The following is a 22560-nucleotide window of genomic DNA, read 5'->3' as shown; positions in this document are numbered from 1 at the left end:
TGTGTGCGTGTGTGTGTGTGTGTGTGTGTGTGTGTGTGTGTGTGTGTGCATGTGTGCATGTGTGTGTGTGCGCATGTGTGCGTGTGCGTGTTATTCATTGCACACATTGTCGTGTTCCCCCACAGAGAGCATGGATGGGATGATTGCCTTTGACCTCCCTGCTTGAACCCACATGGCCTCTGGATTGCTGTTGAATTGTCATCATCTGTCATCCCCTAAAGAGACAGCATCTCCCAGCAGCACCCAATCTTATTTCTTATTTTAGTGATGAAATTCCAGCCCCTGCACCTCTCTTACTCTCTCTCTCTCACACACACACACACACACACACACACACACACACACACACACACACACACACACACACACACACACACACACACACACACACACACAGTGTTGATTTTGTCGACTAAAACTGTGACGAACAATGTTCGTCGACTACCTTTTTGCACTGACGAAAACAAAATAAAAACAAAATAAAAACTAAGTTATGATGACTAAAACTAGGACTAAATGTATTGACAATTTCGTCAACAAATAAAAAATAGACTAAATTGTCAGTGAGGGACTAGTGGAGAAGAGATCCAGTAGAACTAAAAGACAAGTCATTTTATGTTTGGTTGCGCCCGGGTGTTGCACTCTGAAAATAGCTCACAACGCGTCGCGCTGCGACACGTTGTGAGCTTGTAGATCGGCTATTTTCAGCATGCAACCAAGTGTAAAATCAGCCATTACGTCATCAAGGCACTGCCAAAATATTCTTTTGTCGTCCAAATCAACTGTAGATTTAGTCGACTATCATCTTGTGATATTTAGTCAACTAAAACTAGACAAAAACTAAAACATTTCAGATGAATATGAATAAAGCAATTCTATGAATGCCAAAAATAGCTTGTAGATTATCTAGTTCAGATACATGACACCGACGGGTAGCTGAGTATAAATCGGGGCATAAATCCAACCCTAACCCCTCAACCTAATCTCTAAATGCCTAATCCTAACCCTAACCTGAATGTTTTCCTCATTGTAAGCCTAATTCTACAAATCTTTTGGAACCATAAAACAATCATTTCTCTTGTGAGGACCAGGAAAACTGTCCTCACGATGTCTATCAAAATTCTGCTATACCGAATTTTGGACATTAGACATTTGGCCCTCCCACGTATAGTAATACATAAATACAACTATATACACACACACACGCACACAAACCCACCAGTGGTGGAAGAAGTACTCGGATACCGTAATATAAAATGACTCTGTTACAAGTAAAAGGCCTGTGTTCAAAATGTTATTTGAGTATTGGCATCAAAATATACTTAAAGTACCAAAAGTAAAAGTACTAAGATGTTTGTTAATAGCAGATCTACAGATCAGATTGTAGATCGGATATTTTCAAATAGCCTATGTATAAAATAGGGCTGAAGTGGTTAATGTACGTTTTATAATGTAATCATTTATATCTGCAAAGTAACTAGTAACTAAAGTTTTCAAATAATTGTAGCGGAGTAAAAGTACAATATTTGCCTCTGAGATGAAGTGGAGTAGAAGTGAAAGTATTGAAAATTGGAAATACTCCAGTAAAGTAAAGATACCTCAAAATTGTACTTAAGTACAGTACCTGAGTAAATGTACCTACAGTAGTTACTTTACACCACTGACACACACACACACACACACACACACACACACACACACACACACACACACACACACACACACACACACACACACACACACACACACACACACACGCACGCGCGCGTGCACACATACAGGGGTTCCAATACGACGTAGCCAGAGGCTGTGAGAGGTGCGGGTCAGCGAGCGCGTCCAAATGAACATTCCAGTCGGATAAACAGCAGCAGCCTGCTCTGTGTGGACACCAGCAGGGGAGAGCAGGGTTATTATCCACAAACCCCTCATCACTCCCCTGGAGCTCAGTGTGGATGCCCACCTCCATATCCCCCCCCCCCCCGGTACCCACTGTGGGGAGGAAGCCGTGTGTGTGTGTGTGTGTGTGTGTGTGTGTGTGTGTGTGTGTGTGTGTGTGTGTGTGTGTGTGTGTGTGTGTGTGTGTGTGTGTGTGTGTGAGAGAGCAAATCAGGGGTTTTTAATATGAATTTCAATGGTGGACTTCAATCCCGTCCTTTGGAGGGGCTTTTGTGTGTGTGTGTGTGTGTGCGCGTGTGTGTGTGTGTGTGCGTGCGTGCGTGCGTGCGTGCGTGCGTGCGTGCGTGCGTGCGTGCGTGCGTGCGCGTGCGTGCGTGCGTGCGTGCGTCGTGCGTGCGTGCGTGCGTGCGTGCGTGCGTGCGTGCGTGCGTGCGTGCGTGCAAATTGCATTAACCCTTTACACAGGCCTAGTCGTGCAGAGCTGTAGCCTGTAGCTGTAATTCACATTATCTGATGATCCCTGGTCAAAGGGATTATTGTGTGAAAAAGATGACATTTGTTTCTGATAAATGGATTAAATATTTAGCCGATTCAGAGGTCTTTCTGATCTGTTGGCCAGGTTAACCACTTACTGTAAGCCCTATATAACTTTGACCCCAAAAGTATATACGTACATGGCCCTATCCTTTTTTTCTTTTAAGATCCGATCTGCAAGATCACAACGCAGGTATTTTCACTCAATGTTTGCCTATTATTTGCAGAATCTGTGCCTATTATGACCTGCCCAGAATAGGGATAAGGTTCATGTGTTTCGGGATTAGCCTTTTATGCCATAACACACTGCCCCTGCACTCAATGAACAGTGCTCGAGTGTCACAGCGTCCAAATTCCCGTTAGAGCTTAATTGGTGGCAGCTGTACGCAATCAGCAATCAAGAATGCAGCAATGGTAAATAAAGACTCTGCAGCTCATCACGCGTTGGAGGACACTTTAAAGGCCTCCTCCAGGAAACCTCATCACGTTCACACATCAAATTCCAAAGATTCTCTGAACACACTCTCGTCTAATAAAATGCTACGTGATTACTGTATCGCGTAATTGCAAACAAAATCAAGTGCAGGCCCGCTGCGGGTCAATCACGCTGGGGGTTTACAGCTGTGCCTTTTTCTAATTAGCGACCATCAGTGTTTAGTCTTACTTTGCCTCTATAAGCCAAAAAAAATGCTTGAAAGGATTGTTTGAAAAGAAGGACAAAAACAAACAAGTGTAGTTGTTTGATATGTGATATGAGCGCACTTTACTTACGTTTGTGTCCTTCCCCGACAAGACACATTCCGTCTTTCTCTGCGGGACCACAGGCCAGTGGATCTGAGGACAGCAGAACAAGGTTTAGATCTAAACACAGAGCAACCTCACGTACGTTCCTCAGATCTGGGATCAAGTGTGTTTGCACTAGGACTTCTCTTACGATGAGAGGCTCCTTGTTGATGTCATGCAGATCCAGAGACAGGATATAGTCCTTGCTGCCCACGTACATGCGGTCGTGGTCCTCGTCCATGCGGAGGATACGGTAGTCCGTGGAGTTGAGCAGGAAGGAGAAATGGTGGGCCGTTCCAGTGGATCTCAGTTCTGGTGAAACAAGAGAGGGAAAATATTAAATCCCGACCCAATGTTCGATTCTTGGCTCCGATGCCGATTCCAATTTTGAGTCCTAGGCCATCGATTACAGATGTTTTGACCGATTTTGTCAATATAACTAACGCAACTTTATGATCAATGTTGTTGTTTATATTTGAGAACATTTAATTTGTAAGCAAAAAAAAAAGAATAATAAACACTACTTTTTAATAGATGCAAAATAAACACAAACACATTTTATTTAAAGATTTTCAAAAATATAAGATCTATAAGCTCACAATGCATGACAGCGTGACACATTTTGAGCTCTTGGATCTGCAATTTTTTTGAAACGTTTGTAAAAGTTTTGAAGATTTTGGGCTATAACGAGTCAACGACATGCCCAAATTAGTGGTTACAAATCGGGACACAGACTGCATAATTACCGATACACTGAAGTTGTCAAAAAAGTCAATGACCGGCCAGTCCGATATATATCGGTCTAGTTCTAGAGAAGATTGTTTTGATTCTTTAGCCACGGAAAATCAAGGAACCGTACCGAACACAAAACAAATCGAGAAACAGACCACAGACATGGTAACAGGAGATTTGCGTAGGCAGCTCACTTTTGGCACTGGGTTTTCAGGCCCCTTTGTGTGCAAAAAGCATGAACATGCATTTCTTCTTATTTCTGATTATCATGTTCTCTCCGTTTACTCTTTACTGCCAAACAAATCTGTGTACACACACACACACACACACACACACACACACACACACACACACACACACACACACACACACACACACACACACACACACACACACACACACACACACACACACACACACACACACACACACACACACACACACACACACACACACACACAAAATCATGTTATGCAAACCGCTTGTAAAAACCATGTTCCAAATCTGTTCCTCAGATTCTCCTAACTGAATTTACAGTAGCTGTCTGTCACTTGGATGCCAGTTTATTTTATATGGCCTTTCAACCATCACAGCCTGCTATTATGGGGCTTGCGGACTGGCAAAAACCTGGCTGGGACTGGTTTAAACCAGGCTGGCAGCATTTGCCCAATACATGAACACACACAGTGCACTCCTCTGTGTTTATCTAACTCTAAAAAAAAAAAGAAAGAAGAAAAACAATAGATGCGTTGTCAGCTTATATATCTGCTATTTTTGAACAGCCGGAGTATAAAATAGAGCTTAAGTGGTTGATGTATGTTTTGTAATAATAATAATCTAAATCCGCAAAGTAACTAGTAACTAAACTTGTCAAACAATTGCAGTGGAGTAAAACGTGCAACATTTGCCTCTGAGATGTAGTGGAGTAGTTTTGAAGTATAAATGTGTTGATAAAAAGTACATACTCAGGTAAAGTAAAAGTACCTCAGAGTTGTACTTACTCCAAGTACAGTACTTGAGTAAATGTACTTAGTTACTTTTCACACCACTGATCTTTACACTCAAATAAATTAACTTTACGAGGATTTTACAGTGCAGATGTGTTCCACATTTTTCGGTGAAGGGTTACAGACAAGCGGTAAATTACTCTACTGTACATATGCTGCTGTATGAGACGAGAAAAAAAGAAGACTATAAAATGGCCATTTAATTGTGGCCTGTGCTGGTCACCCCCCCCTCAGATCCATCTGTGCTTGGATCTCTACAGGTGGCCCAACGTAAGAGCTGGGGTCAGCTTACATGTCTTCTGTTCTATTCCATTACCTAGGGGGGGCCACATATCGGTTAATGTTTGGGACCCCGACTGTCTGGCCCCGGCCGCCCACCTCACCGCCTCTCCCTTCCCCTCGTTAACCTCGTCTATAAATTCCACACATCTGTGAGCGAGCGTACATCGTCGCTGTCGAGGCAGCAACCCTGTATCTCCATATTTCAACGTTTTAAAATTAATGCCCTACTTCATTATAGTGTCGCACAAAAGTAGTGAAAATACTTCTACAAGCTCTACAAGCTCACAGCTCTACAAGCTCTACAAGCTCACAGCGGCTCGCGATGCGAGCCGCTGTGAGCTTGTAGATCGGCTATTTTCACAATTTAAAATCACTTTTAAAATAATAAAAAAGGAACGGGTTTGGACTTTTTCAAGCAAAAGCAACGATATGTGTGTGTATGTGAGTGTGACTGTCCTTCACATATCTTGAGAACCGTCCGACAAATCGCCTTCACTTTTGGCGGCCGTATTGCTGACGCCCCAAGGGAGCGCGGTGACGAGTGCGAAGTCGATCAGATCAGCGGCGTGCAACACATCATGCAAAGTCAACTCAAATAAAAAAGACAGGCGTTGCCCACAACGGCTACTGACTTCAGAGTACATGATAGCACCCACTGACAACGGGTACTGCATTAGCTTAGTATCTATAGCCTGATTTATACTTAGTTTTATGCAGGTGTTGCATGCTGAAAATAGCACATCTCCAAGCTTGTAGATCTGCTATTTTCGGCACATGACACTCAACTAAGTACAAAATAAGCATAACAAGCTGCGGTGGAGCTATAGCAGATGATGGTTTTTGAAGATAATTTTTTTTCACCACCTGTGAATCCTTTTTGAATCTCACGTCCCCTCATGACAGCACAGTTGATGCTGTGCAGAGTGTCTCGTTCTCCGGGGCTCGTCTCACATCTCTTCACGCAACCCCCCACGGTGTCGACGAGGCTCCGCTCGCTGTTGTATGGCTTCCATTTCGCCGTTTAAACAATTTGGAAATAAAATTGGTCTCAAATGGCTCACACATGCGGCCCCTTAATGGCAGATCAATCACGTTTGTGTGTGTGTGTGTGTGTGTGTGTGTGTGTGTGTGTGTGTGTGTGTGTGTGTGTGTGTGTGTGTGTGTGTGTGTGTGTGTGTGTGTGTGTTTCACATGTGTGTGTGAATGTGCATATACCTGCGTGTTTGTGAGAGTGTCTGTGAGTATTTGTGTATGAGACAGTGGATGTATGTCTTTGCGCTCATGCGTATGTGTGTGTGTGTGTGTGTGTGTGTGTGTGTGTGTGTGTGTGTGTGTGTGTGTGTGTGTGTGTGTGTGCGTGCGTGCATGTGTGCACATGCGTGTGCATACGTGCAGATACTGCATGTACAGTATGTATGTGACCAGCTATATTGAAAGTGGTATATGAAAACATCTCCATGGTCGCTTGCATCCAGCGTTGGATGCAAGCGGCCGGAGAACCTGATCGGTCTCTCTCCATCTCTCTTCCCGTCTCTCTAAGGTAGGTCTCCGTCCAAAGCTCGGAGGTCAAAGTTGAACCCTGCTCTTGAGTTGGTCCGGTCCCCGATGACACAGAGGAGAGCCCTGTTCATTTTCCACTCTGTCGGGTTCGGACAATCTACCCCGCTGTTGCCACTAGACAACCCCCCCCCCCCTCCCCCGCTGATGGTAAGGTCCATTGCATCTATGGGAGAAAGTTTGGAAACTGACTCCTGGATGAACAGGAGTCCATACAACAGCTTTCCCTGACATCTGTCCAAATGTAAACAGATAGTCTGTTTACACAGTTGGAAATATGGGAGAATCTAATGTTCTTCACCGCAGAAGTACTGTACTGTACTTGTACTGTACTGTACCGGCGCTGTACTGTAAAGGACACGAATCCCCTAGCGAAAAGGCTCCTCAGCTGTTGGCGTGTTGAGCTCATTCTGGAGCTGTGAAGTGCTGCTGCCAGGGTATAGTGTTGTTGTGTTCAGTATAGCAAACATGGGTGGTCATATACAGTGTTAGGTGTGTATTTACCTATCGTAAGGCATATCCGAACACACTCGCTTCAGAAATGAACACGTCCGTAGAGACCAACAGATAGAGGGGGGAGGGAGAGAGAGAGAGAGAGAGAGAGAGAGAGAGAGAGAGAGAGAGAGAAAGAGAGAGAGAGATTCATTGCATAGAGCAGTTCAGTAACTAGAGAGCAAGGACACAGGTGCAGGCATCGATGGCAGCCCGATGACGAATCACATCCGCACGGGATATCTTAAACCACACATACACACGCACAAACAGCGCAGACACACACACAGTAACATAACGAGAGTGTAAAGAAGGTTTTCGCCGTGCACAAGAACCTTGAGCTCCCTCTCCCTTCATTGGTAAACACCCAGGGGTCTAGTCGGAGGCTCCGAGCCCCCCCATGTTGTTGTCAGCACAGACCACCAGGCAGGATTCCTGTGGGCTCCCCTCACCGACCAGGCACTACGCCTGGAGCTCTTCTGGCAGAGGCCAGCATTTAGAAAGACACTGGAGATGGCCACTTCAGAACACACGGGACGTCGCCAGCTGACATCCCACATTTATCACCTGTGCGCTCAGATCAGCGTGCAGGGTCACTAGAGCACTAGTACTAGTCACAACTTGGCAATCCGAGGAATAGGATACGTTATGACAGGGCTTAGCTGTAGGTCACAATGAGTTCAAGGTTAGCAGAGATACAGAGCGACAGGTATAGCTGGGCAAGCAGCACAAAGACAGAGAGACTATTTGGCTAGACAAACAAAATAAATCACTCACTCACTCCCAGTAACATCAGTTGTGTCAAGTCAATACACAGCAAAATCCACAGCAGAGTGTTAATTTAAGTCTGAAAGTACCCGTAAGAACTGTTTTCACAAGTTCAGAGTAAATCACTTTAACAACCTTGTCTAACAACATGTCTCTTCCACTTATCTTTGTCTATCCATCACTCAGGATCACTTGATCAATAACTGAGGATCATTTGATCGATAACTGAGGATCATTTGATCAGTACCTGGGTCAGACCTCAGCTAATCCTGAGTGAAATGACACGACAGACTGCTTCAAAGCAACTTAATTGCAGGCGAAAGCCAATAGGTCAGGAGTGTCCTGAACTCTGTCTGGGCATTGGTTGATAAGAAGCGCTTTCACATCTGATCTACTGAAGACATGAAATGCTTGCTTGAAAACATACAATCACAACTGGACACGACACAAAATGGCAAGAAATCCAATGGGCGTATTTGGAGTGACAAATAAAGAAATGTTGCGTAGTTGATGACGCAAAATGTACTCTTCTTCTTTGTGTATATTGGATTGCAAACCAACTAGGTTCATACGCTGCCTAGTATTGGAGTGTGGACATTATGTACTTGTGCTGTATAGAACTATATTACGAATATGAAAGCTGAGCACTGGGGAGGGCAACTGTATTCAGGCACGGCACTAAGCATCCTACCTAACTATAATATGAACATTTTCTAAATTGCTCATACTTTTCCAGGTCAAGGGTGAAACAATAGAGCATTCTAGATATTGAGAAAGCTTATTGTAATAATGGAACAGTCTATTATTCAATTGCTTCGGATTCTGCCAAAAATAAATGGGATACTAATGTAAAGTACAACAAAAATATATGTACAGTAATTACCTATCACATTGACCACTACTGGTATTCAGCGGTTTGTTTTGCAAGCTGGATTTGTCATGCAATTTTGTTTTTGGCGAGCTACCCTGCACTTCCCACTTGAAATATACATTGTTCCTTCTGAGCTTTCTTTTCCAAAGCAAACTCCCACTGAGAATGAAATACCATTAACAGATCATGAAAAAAAGTTCTTTGGCTGCGTTTAAACGTAAATCAAAAAAAAGAAAGAAAGAAAGAAAACAGCGTCTTGGCATGCGAGTCTGCTGTGCACATTCCTGGTAGGTAGGGTTACAGCGAAGACAATCATCTATGCCTACGTGGTCTGTAGTCTCACTCAACATAAATCCATCTTCTCGATATTACTCCTCCTGTCTGACGAAGTTTAATGTTGCCCGTGCCTCCTGAAAGTAAGAGGGATCACAGAAACAAAACATAGCCTTGACATGGAGTTAAATAGTATTATTTAGAGCCAACCGGTAATCGTAAATCCATGCAATGATAGGACGCGAGTTCCTGCCCATGACAAGCATATGATCTGCTTTATTTCACTGAGGATCCCTTCAAGGCCAATCATTACCAGACCCTGAGGCAGACAGAAGCAACTTAATTCCCTTTCTCTTTTTCTCTGTATGCGTGTGTGTGTGTGTGTGTGTGTGTGTGTGTGTGTGTGTGTGTGTGTGTGTGTGTGTGTGTGTGTGTGTGTGTGTGTGTGTGTGTGTTGTGCGTGTGTGTGTGTGTGCGCGCTTGCGTGCGTGTGTGTGTGTGTGCACATGTGCGTGTGTGTGTGCGTATGCATGCGTGTGTGTCAAGGGTGAGAGCGCGCCTTGATTTGCAAAGAGCTGAAAAAACATTGTACAGCACAACATTTCGCTGACAAAGAGATTTGTGGATAACATCACAATAGCGGTGCTCGGGTGGTGCAGGGGTAAAGTACCTGTACACAACCGTGGAGTCTAAGGGCTTTGAATCCACCACGGTGCATCCGACATGGCCAAGCATCTACACGAACACAACCGGCCGTGTTTCGGGGGAAGGAAGCTGGGTATGGAGGGCGATCTTTTGTCGCTACGATAGTGACTCCTATAAGGGCTGGGGTGGGGGTTGTGGGGAGGAGTAGGACGGAAGCACTACGTCCTCCCGGTGGAGGCTCCTCACTGGCAGGTGAGCCAGTAGGGTGCAACAACAGTGGCATCACAGAAATGTGTGTGAAGGCTTAATTGGCATAATGACTAAATTGGGAGAAATTAGAGGTAAAACTAATTGGCTACTCTAAAAAAGAATAAAAATCCAAAATAAAGCACAATAGCATGAAACCAGCTAAAAAGGCATTATCTATTTCTTCTGCACCCCAGCGTGTGAATGACATCTGCTGGTAAACTGAGCCCGCAGTCTGTCCACCTGTTGATGTGATCTTTCTGCACTCTGGTCATTCTCCACACTGTTGAGCAGCCAAACTATGCGGCCTGCTGGCTGACCATGTGCGACCCGGTGCAGCTAGCCAGGGTAACTTGGTATCCTTGATGCATGCATACTTATACGTATGTACCTATGAGGGTATGGCTGCCTGCACACGCACACGCACACGCACACACACACACGAGCGCGCGCGCGCACACACACACACACACACACACACACACACACACACACACACACACACACACACACACACACACACACACACACACACACACACACACACACACACACACACACACACACACACACACACACACACACACACACACACACACAGCTATCATATGGAACGCAGAGGCAGGCAGCTCCCCCACAGTGTAAAGGCCACTATCAGCGCAGGCGATCTGCCTGCACTGTATATGTGTGTTGGGGAGAGGGGAGAGGGTATTTGAGGATGCAGACAACCAGAAAATCCCCCATTCCTGCCCAGGAATCCTTGGCACGCTTTCTGAATGCTCAGCTTCCATCATGTGCATTGTCTCATAAACCAGAGGTGCAGTCTCACCTTGCTATGGCTTGTCTCTCTCATAAACTTCATAAAATGTGATATGAGTAATGTCTGTATTCATTCATGGCTCTTTTTGCTAACAGCGAACAATAAACATGGTCTATTTCTATACATTTCATGCCATGCCCACATTAGCCAACAACTTTTTTTTTTAAAGTAGCTCTCCATTTAAAAGAAAATCTCCAAATTGAGTCATTATGACGATTCCTAATCCCCCATGCAATCACTGTCACTGCTGACCGCTACTGACTCACTGGTCTTGGGGAGGGAGGATGTAGACAACTGTGTGTCTCCTCCAATACACGAGACATCGCCAGCTGCTTATTTAATTACACCTGACAGTGAGGAGTTCAGCACATGACACATGATGTATAACAAGAGGAGGAAGGACCACTGCTATCCCTCCCAGTTCCTTTACCTTCTGAACAGGTGCTTCGACCAATCACATACCCCAATTGTACCCACCTGTGAACACGGCCAATTGAATAATTGAATAATGAAAGCGTAGGCAATGCAAACCTCAAATCCTTAACATTAAACCCTGGCGTCCCTATATTCTGGGCATGTCATAATAGGTTAACGTTCTGCGAACACTCTGGGAAAATAGCCGATCTACAAGCTCACAACGGGTAGCAACGCGCCCTGTTGTCAACTTGTAGATTGGCTATTTCCACAGAAGAGATTTGGTACAGTACTGTATATAGAGGGAAAAAAGGAGGGGACGTATAGACACCCGGGGGGACTCCGGTCAACAAAGTACACAGGGTTTAAGTGCTTAACACACACATTAGCCCTCGGTGTGGTGTAGCTGGTGTAAGGACACACAGAGGACATCGGGGGACATCAGAGGGGGGCAGAGCGACAGGTAGCGGGCGCCTTATCGCTGGTGGCAGTCAAAGCTTCGTGTTTGCCTCCCATCGACATAATCATAATCAGGCTGTCGCCACCCGCTGGGGCCAGGGACTAGTGACTCAGAACACATGTCACACTGCAGCTGATTGCTGCTTACCTCAGCCTGTCAAGAAGAAATAATTGGTGCCAGATTACTGTTATGTCTTATCTCACAGCTACCGGATGCTTTCACTCCGATACACTTCACGCTCCTCTGCCTCCGACTGACGCACGCACGCACGCACATAGACAACCACACTGTGCATGTGTGTGTGTTGTTGCTGTGGAGCAGAAACCTTGTATGTCCAAAACACCCCCAAAAAATTACCTGCGTTCCAATGGATCCGATGTAGTTATTATTTAGTCGAAAGCTCTGGTTAATATTTTCCATTGGTTCAATATTTCTCTGCTGTCGGTCAGAAACCAGCTAACTCCAAAATGTTCATTTTTCAGGAAATGAAAAAACGAAACAAAAAGTGGAGTTAGGAGGTTTTGTTCATCATTGATAAGAACAGCTGAATGGACCTCCAAGCTCACAATGAGGTTGGAGGTCAAAAGGGGGTGGAGCCTGGAGTCAGCAAAACCAGCTAACTCCACCCCCCTTTGGTGGAGTTAGCTGGTTTTGTCAGAAGCGCTTTTTAATACTTTTCATTAGTTCAGTATTTTCTTTACCAACACAAAGACACACAGACCACAGAGAGAGACTTTTAACCACTTTCAAACCGGCGTCCCTATTTTGGGCATGTCAATATAGGTGACAACGCTCAAAAATAGTTTTTTTTTAAAACTTTTGCACAACAGTCATAGGACGAAGTATAACATAGGATATTAATTTATGTAGAAACATGAAAGGCTGAAATATGGAAATACAAGTTTTCTGCCCGACAGCAACAATATTAGGTGGGGTGCACATGTACATGCCTGCGTTTGTGTGCGCGTGCGTTCGTATGTGCGTGTGTGTGTGTGTGTGTGTGTGTGTGTGTGTGTGTGTGTGTGTGTGTGTGTGTGTGTGTGTGTGTGTGTGTGTGTGTGCGTGTGCGTGCGAGGAAAGCAGAGCTTTGTGCTCCTGACAGCATCAACCCAGGGACAGCTGTCTCCCCACTGCACAAATCAAGAGGAGGAACATTGATTTCAGCAGTGTTGTTAACTTCCCGAGTGCAAACAGGAGATTATAACAAATCTATTTCTGCACTGGTGGATGACAGGAAAGGTTAATTAAAGCGTCAGGGAGAAGTGGAGGATCTCTTGACGTACTGACAGCGAAGGTCAGTTCATTTACTTTGTTTCCCCCAGTCTGCTTCAACTTTTTATCAACTTAACCTGTCACGTGTGGGCAAGTGTGTGTGTGTGTGTGTGTGTGTGTGTGTGTGTGTGTGTGTGTGTGTGTGTGTGTGTGTGTGTGTGTGTGTGTGTGTGTGTGTGTGTGTGTGTGTGTGTTGGGGGGATGGGGTGGGTTGGGTGGTTTGGGAGTACTCCCCTCGAAAAAAAAATATGCAATTTAAATCCCATTTCCTGCATTTCAACATACATTTAGGAACTATGGTAACCAATACAAAAGCCTAGAAATAATTAGGTTAGTCATCATTGTAAGTTCTGCCAGAATAGTAGCATATGCATATGAAACTTGTTTAACTATACTGAACTTTACATTCAGTGACTATTACATTTAGTTATTCAATTATGGATATACTGTATACATTTTTAAGAAGGACTGACAGTTCTACGTATGGTACATTAAGTAGGTCTATCCATAGATAATATGTGAACTCAATGTCATGTTCAAAGCCCTCAAAATAAATCACGAAAGTCCCACTTTAACACAACACAATTGCCAGAAGCATTAATGATAAATGTCTGCAGACAATTGAGAGTGTTAGGAGACAGAAAATAGTGACTAGTGGAACATTTGCACTGTAGCTTGACAAATCATCAGTAAGTGTTGACAAATGTAAGCAAATGTGAGATTAATTGATGTAGATGTCAGAGAGACGTTTCTATTTAGCAAACAACTGCCTGGAAAAAACAATAGATTGGAAGTTTTTTAGGGTGACATCGAAGTATTTGGAGCAATGAGGCTTAAGCTGGAAAAACTGCGTCAGTGCACTGAGGACCAGGCGGACATTATTGCTTTTTTCATCATGAGGTGCTGGTTACTGAGCTGTCAGATGTATTGCATGAAGTGCTAAGCACTGTTAACTTTATAAAAGCAAGACCATTGAAATGCAGAGTATACTACTCCATACAGAGCTCTCCCGTAGGACAGTTTTGCTGTGTGTATAATATTATGAACTGAGGGAGGAATTACAAAGTTTATTAACCACATGAACCCTAGCGTCCCTATTCTGGGGACAAACATTCAGCGAAAATATTTAGTGGAGGGGGAAAAAGGAGGCGGCCTAGTATAGATCTACAAGCTGGTACATCTGCTATTTTTGACAAAGATATGTATTGTAATAGGAAAAAAGGACAGGGGTCGAGCCCTGGGGGAGCTGTGGCCATATGGGTTTATGTGGATAAATCTAAATATGCAGAACTACTTGCAGATGAGGAGTGGTGTGCAATACTGGCATACATGGTGGATATTTTTCCCCATCTCAATGAAATGAGCCAGCAAATGCAAAAAAAACATGAAAATCTTCCAACAATCACTGATAAACTGCACAGCTTCTAATCAAAACTTGTTCTCTGCCAGCAGCATGTGGAGAAAGGAACACTTGAGATGTCTCCCCTCGCCCGTGCTGGACATTCAATCACTTCTGCTTTGTACCGGGTCATTTCTCAGCATTTGAAAACTCTGGGGTAGAAATGTGCCTTTTATTTCCCCCCAGCTTCCATCAAAGACTCTGTGCTAATGGAAAAAATAAGCCAGGAACGTGTTTTGAAAATGAAATACAGCGGTCAAAGTTTGAAGAGTTTTTGGTTGAGTGCTTTCATAAGAATATGCAACCACCACAGACAATCAGTGTTTTCTACAACCTACCTGTGTGAACTCAGCTTTTCAAGCTAAAACAGAAGAAGAAAAAAAGAGAGAAAGACTGGGAGCAGTTGACTAAGAGCTGTGTGTGTGTGTGTGTGTGTGTGTGTGTGTGTGTGTGTGTGTGTGTGTGTGTGTGTGTGTGTGTGTGTGTGTGTGTGTGTGTGTGTGTGTGTGTGTGTGTGTGTGTGTGTGTGTGTGTGTGTGTGTGTGTGTGTGTGTGTGTGTGTGTGTGTGTGTACGTGCGTGTGTGTCAGCCAGAATGTTCATCCAAACAAGTTTGAGGTGTTTGGTGAAGCATGATTGGCAAGTGCAAAAGATGGACATTTAAGAGCAAGTGCAATATTGAGTGTATAGGTTAAGAGTGCCAGATGGAGAAGTGCAATAATGTGAAGTTTGATAGTTAAGTTTGATTGAATGCTTAACAGTACCTGCTGTTTGTTTCAGTACCTGCTATGTGTTTCCAGTATAATTGGGCTGGTCCATAGTCAGGATGGCAGAGGGGGTTGCGATGTGCTTTTGGTAAATGCCAATTATATGTATGTTGTAGTGTGAAGAAGGAGAAGGACTCATTACTTCATGATTCATTAAGAATTTTTAAATCATTGAATAAAGGGCTGAAGTTGTATGTATTTATGTATTGTATATTCGTTAAGCTACCCCTTGACATGGTGGAGTCCAAACTAATTACCTCCAGCTGAGTATAAAAGCCTGCCAGTTTCAAACAGTCTCAGTAGGACATGAGAGCTGGGCACCACCATGTCACTTGTTTGGAGCTCTTGTCTTTTTTGTCTTTTGTATTTTTGTCGGTGAATAAATACAAGGTCACATTTGGTGTTAATTTAACTCAGAAGAGCGTAGAAATGGAACCAAATGAACCCTTATGCCCTCCCCCCAGCTCCACACCATTGTCCTCCCCAACAGCCCCGCAACGGCACAGCTGAAAGGTCAGAGGTCACAAGGGCCCGAACGTGAAGGATCATTCTTGTCCTTTACACACTTCAGCATAATAAGGATTATCTCTGGGGGCCGTCAGGGCCATGGGGGGCCACGGAGCACAGGGACCGGAGAGGAGGAGACAGGGGTCTGGGTGAGATGATTTGAAGAGAGGGGGAGGACAGGGATTATGGAGACATGCTGAAGACTCCAGGTGGGAAACGGTTAAAAGGGGAGAGGAGGTTTTGCTAGTATTAAATCTTCGCTGTTGGGTGGAAACCTTGTCCAAAACAGTTACTTCGAAGAAAAAAAAGAAAGAAAAACATGTATTCCAATGGATCCAATGTAATTATTTCACACGCTCTTAATTCTTTTCATTGGTTGAATATTTATAAAACCCACAAACAAAGCTTTTGATCCAATCCTTAATAATCCTGTTTAATAATCGTGTTTTCTGCTGTAACACACACACACACACACACACACATACACACACACACACACACACACACACACACACACACACACACAAATAATTAGTGGAATGCACTTGAACCAACATTACTTTCTCTCTTGTTTACACTCACTCATATTATTTGGACATTCATCCTTGCCTACAGTATATTGGCAAAACGTCACTTTTCTTAAAACAATGGGAAGCAGGCAGAAGAGTTATATACTGTATGATGGAATCATAGGGAATATATTGTGGCAGTTCATTTTAATGACAACAAACATGATCTACGTATAATGTACTACTGTATGCCTTTTGTTTATTTGGCATTTCAAATGTCAGATTGTCTAACAGGGGGGCTACATATTGTTAAAATGGTGAGAGGCCTTTGGATTTTTCATCTGCAGACCTTGCAATCAATGGGATTTAATGAAAAATTGCTTCTAACTGTAATTTTAAATGTCCATTTTATTTTCTTGATGTACAAGTCATCCAGTATATATATTGGTGGTGGTGATAGGTTAAATCATTTTCACAAATGCAGCTCTACTCTAATCTATAACCCTGGATCGTTGAGATAGCTTTGGGCTATTTATTGACTGATCTTATTGACTCCTCTTTGGAGTCTGTCTACAATAGACTGAACTCAACTCTCCATATGTTCAGATGAACATCTTGTACAGAAAGATCAAACTATTGAATGATTGGTGTTCGCATACTGTAGCAATGCAGCATGGACTTTTTGTTTTGATACATTTGTCATGTGTGTGCGTGCGTGCATGTGTGTTTGTCCGGTCGTCCGGAGCAAATCTCGCAAACCGCTAGACCGATCAGTTTCAAACTTTGTATGCACACTGCCAGTAGGCTACAGAAGGAACTCTTCTAATGTTTTCCACATGTGTTATAGACTTTCTGAAATATCTAACTTTCATTTCATAATGGAAGTCAATGGGGGCTCTGATCAACCTTGTCCAAATTTGGAGTTATACGTCACAGATTTATCATAGATAACTGACGTCAATGATGACTGATGTCACAGGCTGGTCACATGAAGTCTGAGATTCTATAAAATATTGTTTCTCCTTTTGCCTGTTTTACATTTCTATTGTTTTTTTTGCGACTGTTTGCTGTTTAGAAAGCAGCACAGACCTTTTGACCCAATCTTTAATAATGCTGTTTAACAGACAGTGGAATGCACTCTCTCTCTCTCTTTTTTCCAAAAACACAATTTACAATTTGTACAGACCAAAAAACAATGGCAATGCCTGCAAACCATCCTTTCCTCTTCGGGGTTTGGTGAACCCAGAAAACAGTGGTTCACTCCTCGCATTGTTTATAAAATGCTCTATCCCAGAGACTCTGGTCTGGGCCCATAACAAGCCATTGTATGCACGTGTTTGTGTGTGTGTGTGTGTGTGTGTGTGTGTGTGCGTGTGCGTGCGTGCGTGTGTGGGAGATTGCGGTTTAAAGGCAGATGCTTCAGGCCCCTGTAATGATGATGAAGCCGTGTTTGTTGTTGCAGGCCATGGTGGTGGAGCAGGCAGTGGGGTGGGTGAGGGTTTGGGTTGGGGTGGGTTGTGTGTGGGTTGACGGTGGTGCTGGTGGTCAGTGGTTACAACAGAGGTTAAGAGGGGATGGGGTAGGGTGGGGGGGGTGGCTTAGTGGAACGCTGAATAATGAGACAGAGCCGGCGTGAATGAGTGAAAAATACCCTCCTCTCCCTGGCCGACCTCCGACCTGGCCACTTCGAACAAACACTCCCCCCTCCCTCCGTCAGCTGTGCCAACACAACGGATGATGGATTTATGTCTTCTTGCTTATTTATGGATATACCTTCTAATCCTCTCCTCTGCCCCCCCCCCCCCCCCTCTTAAGCCCGATCCATACTTTGTCGTCGGAGGGTGTCACGCAACAAAAACAGCCGATCCACAAGCTCACGATGCCTCGCGGAACGCGGCGTGTTGTGAGATTGTGGCTCGGCTGTTTCCGCCGCGCGACACTGCATGCACGTAAGGACGGAGCACAAATTATAGCGCTTCAAATTTGCATCGCGGCAAAAAAGCCATTAAGATAAACCCTAAGCTCCCCTCCGTAAGCTCAATTAGCGCTGAGCCACTGTTGATTGGCGGCATGCAGGTCGATTCCACAGTCTCACTTTCGACTTATTTCAACTTGAAGTGAGCAAAGTTTGATTTGGGGGGGGGGGGGGGGTCGCCCTCTCAGCTCCAGTGTCAAGGTCACAGCCAATGCTCGCTGAAGGAAATGAGGGGGGGGGGGGGGGTAATTAGGAGGTAAATTTAGAGAGGCCATTAGGAGGAAGTGTTGACTCATAAGTCCACTATAGGGACAAACATGCGCCTCTCTGGGTGTTCCACTCTCCAGTCCCAGCACTGGGAACCCACCAAGTCATTTTTCACCCATAGGAGCGAATGGCTTGGCAGAGGTGTGGGGTAGAGAGGGTGGAGGGAGAGGAGTCCCCCCGGGGTGGAGAAGTCTGACACAGAGCCTAAGAGCTTCCATTTATCAAAGTGCAAAAGGAAAAGGAGCCATGGAAACTCCGTTCTGAGGGGAGACACAGATCCCCGACATAGAGCTACTTCTATACAGACCACAGAGAGGGCTCAAATCCCCTCTTCTGCTCCTGGAGGGGGCAAAGAAACACTCTCCCTCTCTTTTTAAAGTGCAGTCCTCAAAGGCACACAGAGGCTTTCTGATGTGTATTCTAATCATGATTTGGACGGCGGACAAAACAGCCCTCAGTGAGTGCCCAAGTACACATAAAAACCCCCTGACAGAGATCTTACTAGCTTATAGGTGAGAGAGCAGGGGAGTTTTTGAAGCGTTGTTCTCCGAATGAGAACAGCACACCAAGTACTGAGAACACTGGGTTTTTTAAACAGTTCAGGGCTCTCCTATGCCAAACCAGCACCTATTACTGCTGCGCAAACAAATTAGAATGTGGTTTTCCAGCGCGTTAGCTGTGGGGTTGATAATCAGTGGTACACCAGAAAGAGATTGCACTGGCATTATAGAGCTACAGTATATAAAAGATACAATGTGTTACTTAGCTTGTAGTTTTTTTGTTTTTTTTTTGCCATTGTACAGGGGCACTGTACAGGGCATTATTGTGTGTAATATTGTGTAACCCTGCGGGTTTAGTTGTGTACACAATATCGGGCACAATATAGCCACAATAGCCACAGTACATTATATGTGAGGTGTTCTCGATTGCTACATTTTACATTTTCATGTCTCTATTGCTTCCGAGGGGTCAATCACCATTGTAAGATGAATAACATTTACAAAAGCCCATCCTCACAATCTGTATATAACTGGTGTCCAAAACGAATGCAAGTCACTCAGTCAGGGTCCACGTTGTAACGGCTTAAAGTAGATAGACTTTACAAACATTGGAATGCATTTTTAGTATACTGGAGATAAAAAATCACTCACATTTTCATACTTTATCTTTTAAATTTTTTAGACACATTACAGGATCATATTTACTTATGTTTATCATTGATGGGGGTTCATATCTGTCCTATACAGTAGATGAGTACAGTTAATTCGTTCCTTTAGCGACTTCAATGGACCATTCATTTCTACGTTCCACTGAAATAAAGGCGATGGCCAAAGTCAGATAAGCGACACCGATGCTTCCTGTTTCACAAGTCGTACGCGCAATCAAACCCACTCATCTCTCCGTGAGGAGTGATGGGGAAGCAGGCCGATATCGCCCCGAAACATCTTCAGGCCATTTCTGTCCTGCAACAACCCCCCCGACGTTGTTTTAGAATGGCCACCAGCCTCGTACACCATCCTGAACACAACGGAAGGGTGTGTTGTCATCGTGGCAGCGCTACAGAAGAACACGGCACGCCATGGTCATCTATCTCCAATCACCCTCCCATGGTGCTGGTTAATGCCTTCTCAGATATATCTCCCAGCTTCCTTTAACACCTTCCCCTTTTCCATCGGCCTGTCTGATCCTGCAAAAGCATCCTCTCTTACTCAGCCGTCTGCATACCATCCCATTGAGATAACGCGTCATCGTGCCCTCACCGCCTTTCTGCAGCATGCAGCATGTCACAGGTGGAGGAGGCAGGGTGATATGTGTTATGTATGCAATAATGCTCCTTTCTCAATTTGACTCTTATCAAGTGTGAAAAAGGGGACCCTATACGGGTAAATGGGCTGCATTTATAGGGCACTTTTTCTATTATTTTCGACCGCTCAAATGCACTTGGAAATTACAGTACATCATATTCACCCATTCACACACATACACATACACATACACACAGTGGTGGAAAGTAACTAAGTACATTTACTTAAGTACTGTACTTAAGTACAATTTTGAGGTATTTGTACTTAACTTTGCAGATATAAATTATTACATTATAAAACATACATTAAACACTTTAGCCCTATTTTATACCTAGGCTATTTGAAAATAGCTGATCTACAAGCTCACAACGGAATTTTGCTGTGTATGACTGTAGTGTAGATTTATGGTTCACTCGTAAACTGGGAGGGATGGGTGGATACTGGATAATAGAGCCCCCCAGTCATGCTCAAGGTATGCTCCTTCTTACGATGTAGAGCGCGAGGAAAACATCTGATCTGCAAGCTCACAACAACGCATTTGTCTATTTCTGCCGCGCAACACCAATCATACGACAAAGTATAAATCCTTTACAGCCACGTATTGCTTCAAACGTGATTTCCATAATACCCTGTGCTGTCATGTTGGACATCGAGGAGAGGAGCGGCCTGTTAGCGGTCTGTGATGTGAATATTAAACAGACAGAGTGAATGGTGCTGACCCCTGTCCGATTAGCATGACCAGCCATGCCGGTTAGCCTCTAGCTCCGGGGTCAACGGAGTCTGGAGGGGTTATCAGACAACAAGCCACTAATGGGGGCGAGCGCCCAAGGAACCAGCTGTCCCCCGCCACGGTTCGCAGAGTGCTGCCTGGCCTGCCACCAGTGGTGGAAAGTAACTAGGTACATGTACTCAAGTACTGTACTTAAGTAAAATGTTGAGGTATTTGTACTTTACTTGAGTATTTCCAATTTCCAATAGGCCTACTTCTTATTACCTCAGAGGCAAATATTGCACTTTTACTCCACTACAATTATTTGAAAACTTTAGTTACTAGTTACTTTTCCGATATAAATTATGATATCATAAAACATACATTAACCACTTTAGCCCTATTTTATACATTGGATATTTGAAAATAGCCGATCTACAAGCTCACAACGTGTCGCATCGCGACGCGTTGTGAGCTTGTAGATCGGCTATTTTCAAACATTTTAGTACTTTTACTTTTGGTACTTTAAGTATATTTTGATGCCAATAATTTTGTACTTTTACTCAAGTAAAATTTTGAACACAGGCCTTTTACTTGTAACAGAGTACTTCTACATTGCAGTATCGATACTTTTACTTAAGTAGAAAATGCGAGTACTTTTTCCACCACTGCCAGCTGTCCCCCCTCACGGTTCGCAGAGTGCCGCCTGGCCTGCCACCGCGCACACACCCACTTGACCCCCAGTGTCTCTGTGCTCCACAAAGAGAGGGGTCGGCCCCCCTCCCTGACCAGGTACGTGTCAAACAGGGACCCCCTGGCCCGCCCCCCCCCCCCGCACTAATGCCATGTGACAGGCAGAAGACAACCAGATGAAAAGGGGCAATGCGGCGGGGCTGCAGAGCAGCGTGGCGTGGTCTTATAGAGATGGGGAGGGTACATCATTCCGCGAGGCCTGTGGCGACTGCCTGCTCATCCAGCTGACAGTCTTTGTGTTCCGTTCGCCGCAGATGGAAGCTTCACCACAAAGGCTGTGACAGGCATGCGTAGCTGCGAGACATCAATGTTCCACTCGCACAACCCCCCGAATCAACCACCATGAGAAATATGAAATTGCACTTTTTAACCCATTCAGACCGGGAACGCATCCGTGTCATTTTTAGATTTCTTTGGCTATTCCAAAAATAGCAGCTATACAAGCTTGTAGATCTGCTATTTAAAAAAAAATCGTGATTTTTTTAGCAAATATTTGAATATATATATTTTTTTGAAGTGAACATTTTTAACTAAGATCTTTGCTTCTTGTGATTCTACAAATCTTCAAAATCCTAATGTTTCTTTTGAAAATTGCAGAGCTTGTATAAGAGCTTGTATATCTGCTATTTTTAATAGCTAAAGTATAAAATAATGGTTAAAGTGGTTACACAGATGCGTTCCCGGCCTTAATGGGTTAAAAGGAGTGCCACTCAACTAAACCTCATTCCCACTGAGGCAGAGCTGTGTTTTCTTGTGGCGAGAGAGAGATTTATGACTTATTCCTGATGCATCTTAAAATCTATAACAATATGTTATGG

General features: G+C 44.1%; 1 protein-coding gene across 2 annotated transcripts in view; it reads right to left on the bottom strand.

Annotated features, from left to right (window-relative positions):
- sema3fa (sema domain, immunoglobulin domain (Ig), short basic domain, secreted, (semaphorin) 3Fa) overlaps positions 1–22560 on the bottom strand; it is a 91839-nt gene that overhangs the window by 35313 nt on the left and 33966 nt on the right. For both annotated transcript variants that reach the window (XM_080423941.1, XM_080423940.1), the window contains exons 3-4: positions 3365–3525; positions 3202–3264 (exon numbers count right to left, since the gene is read on the bottom strand). In XM_080423941.1, the coding sequence (XP_080280067.1) occupies positions 3202–3264; positions 3365–3525 (224 nt within the window). The remainder of the gene's footprint in view (positions 1–3201; positions 3265–3364; positions 3526–22560) is intronic.

Source organism: Gymnoscopelus braueri, assembly GCF_963280865.1.
Source record: "Gymnoscopelus braueri genome assembly, chromosome: 3".
NCBI lineage: Eukaryota > Metazoa > Chordata > Actinopteri > Myctophiformes > Myctophidae > Gymnoscopelus > Gymnoscopelus braueri.
The sequence above is the reverse complement of the archived record's forward strand: the minus strand, read 5'-3'. Positions and strand labels throughout refer to the sequence as shown.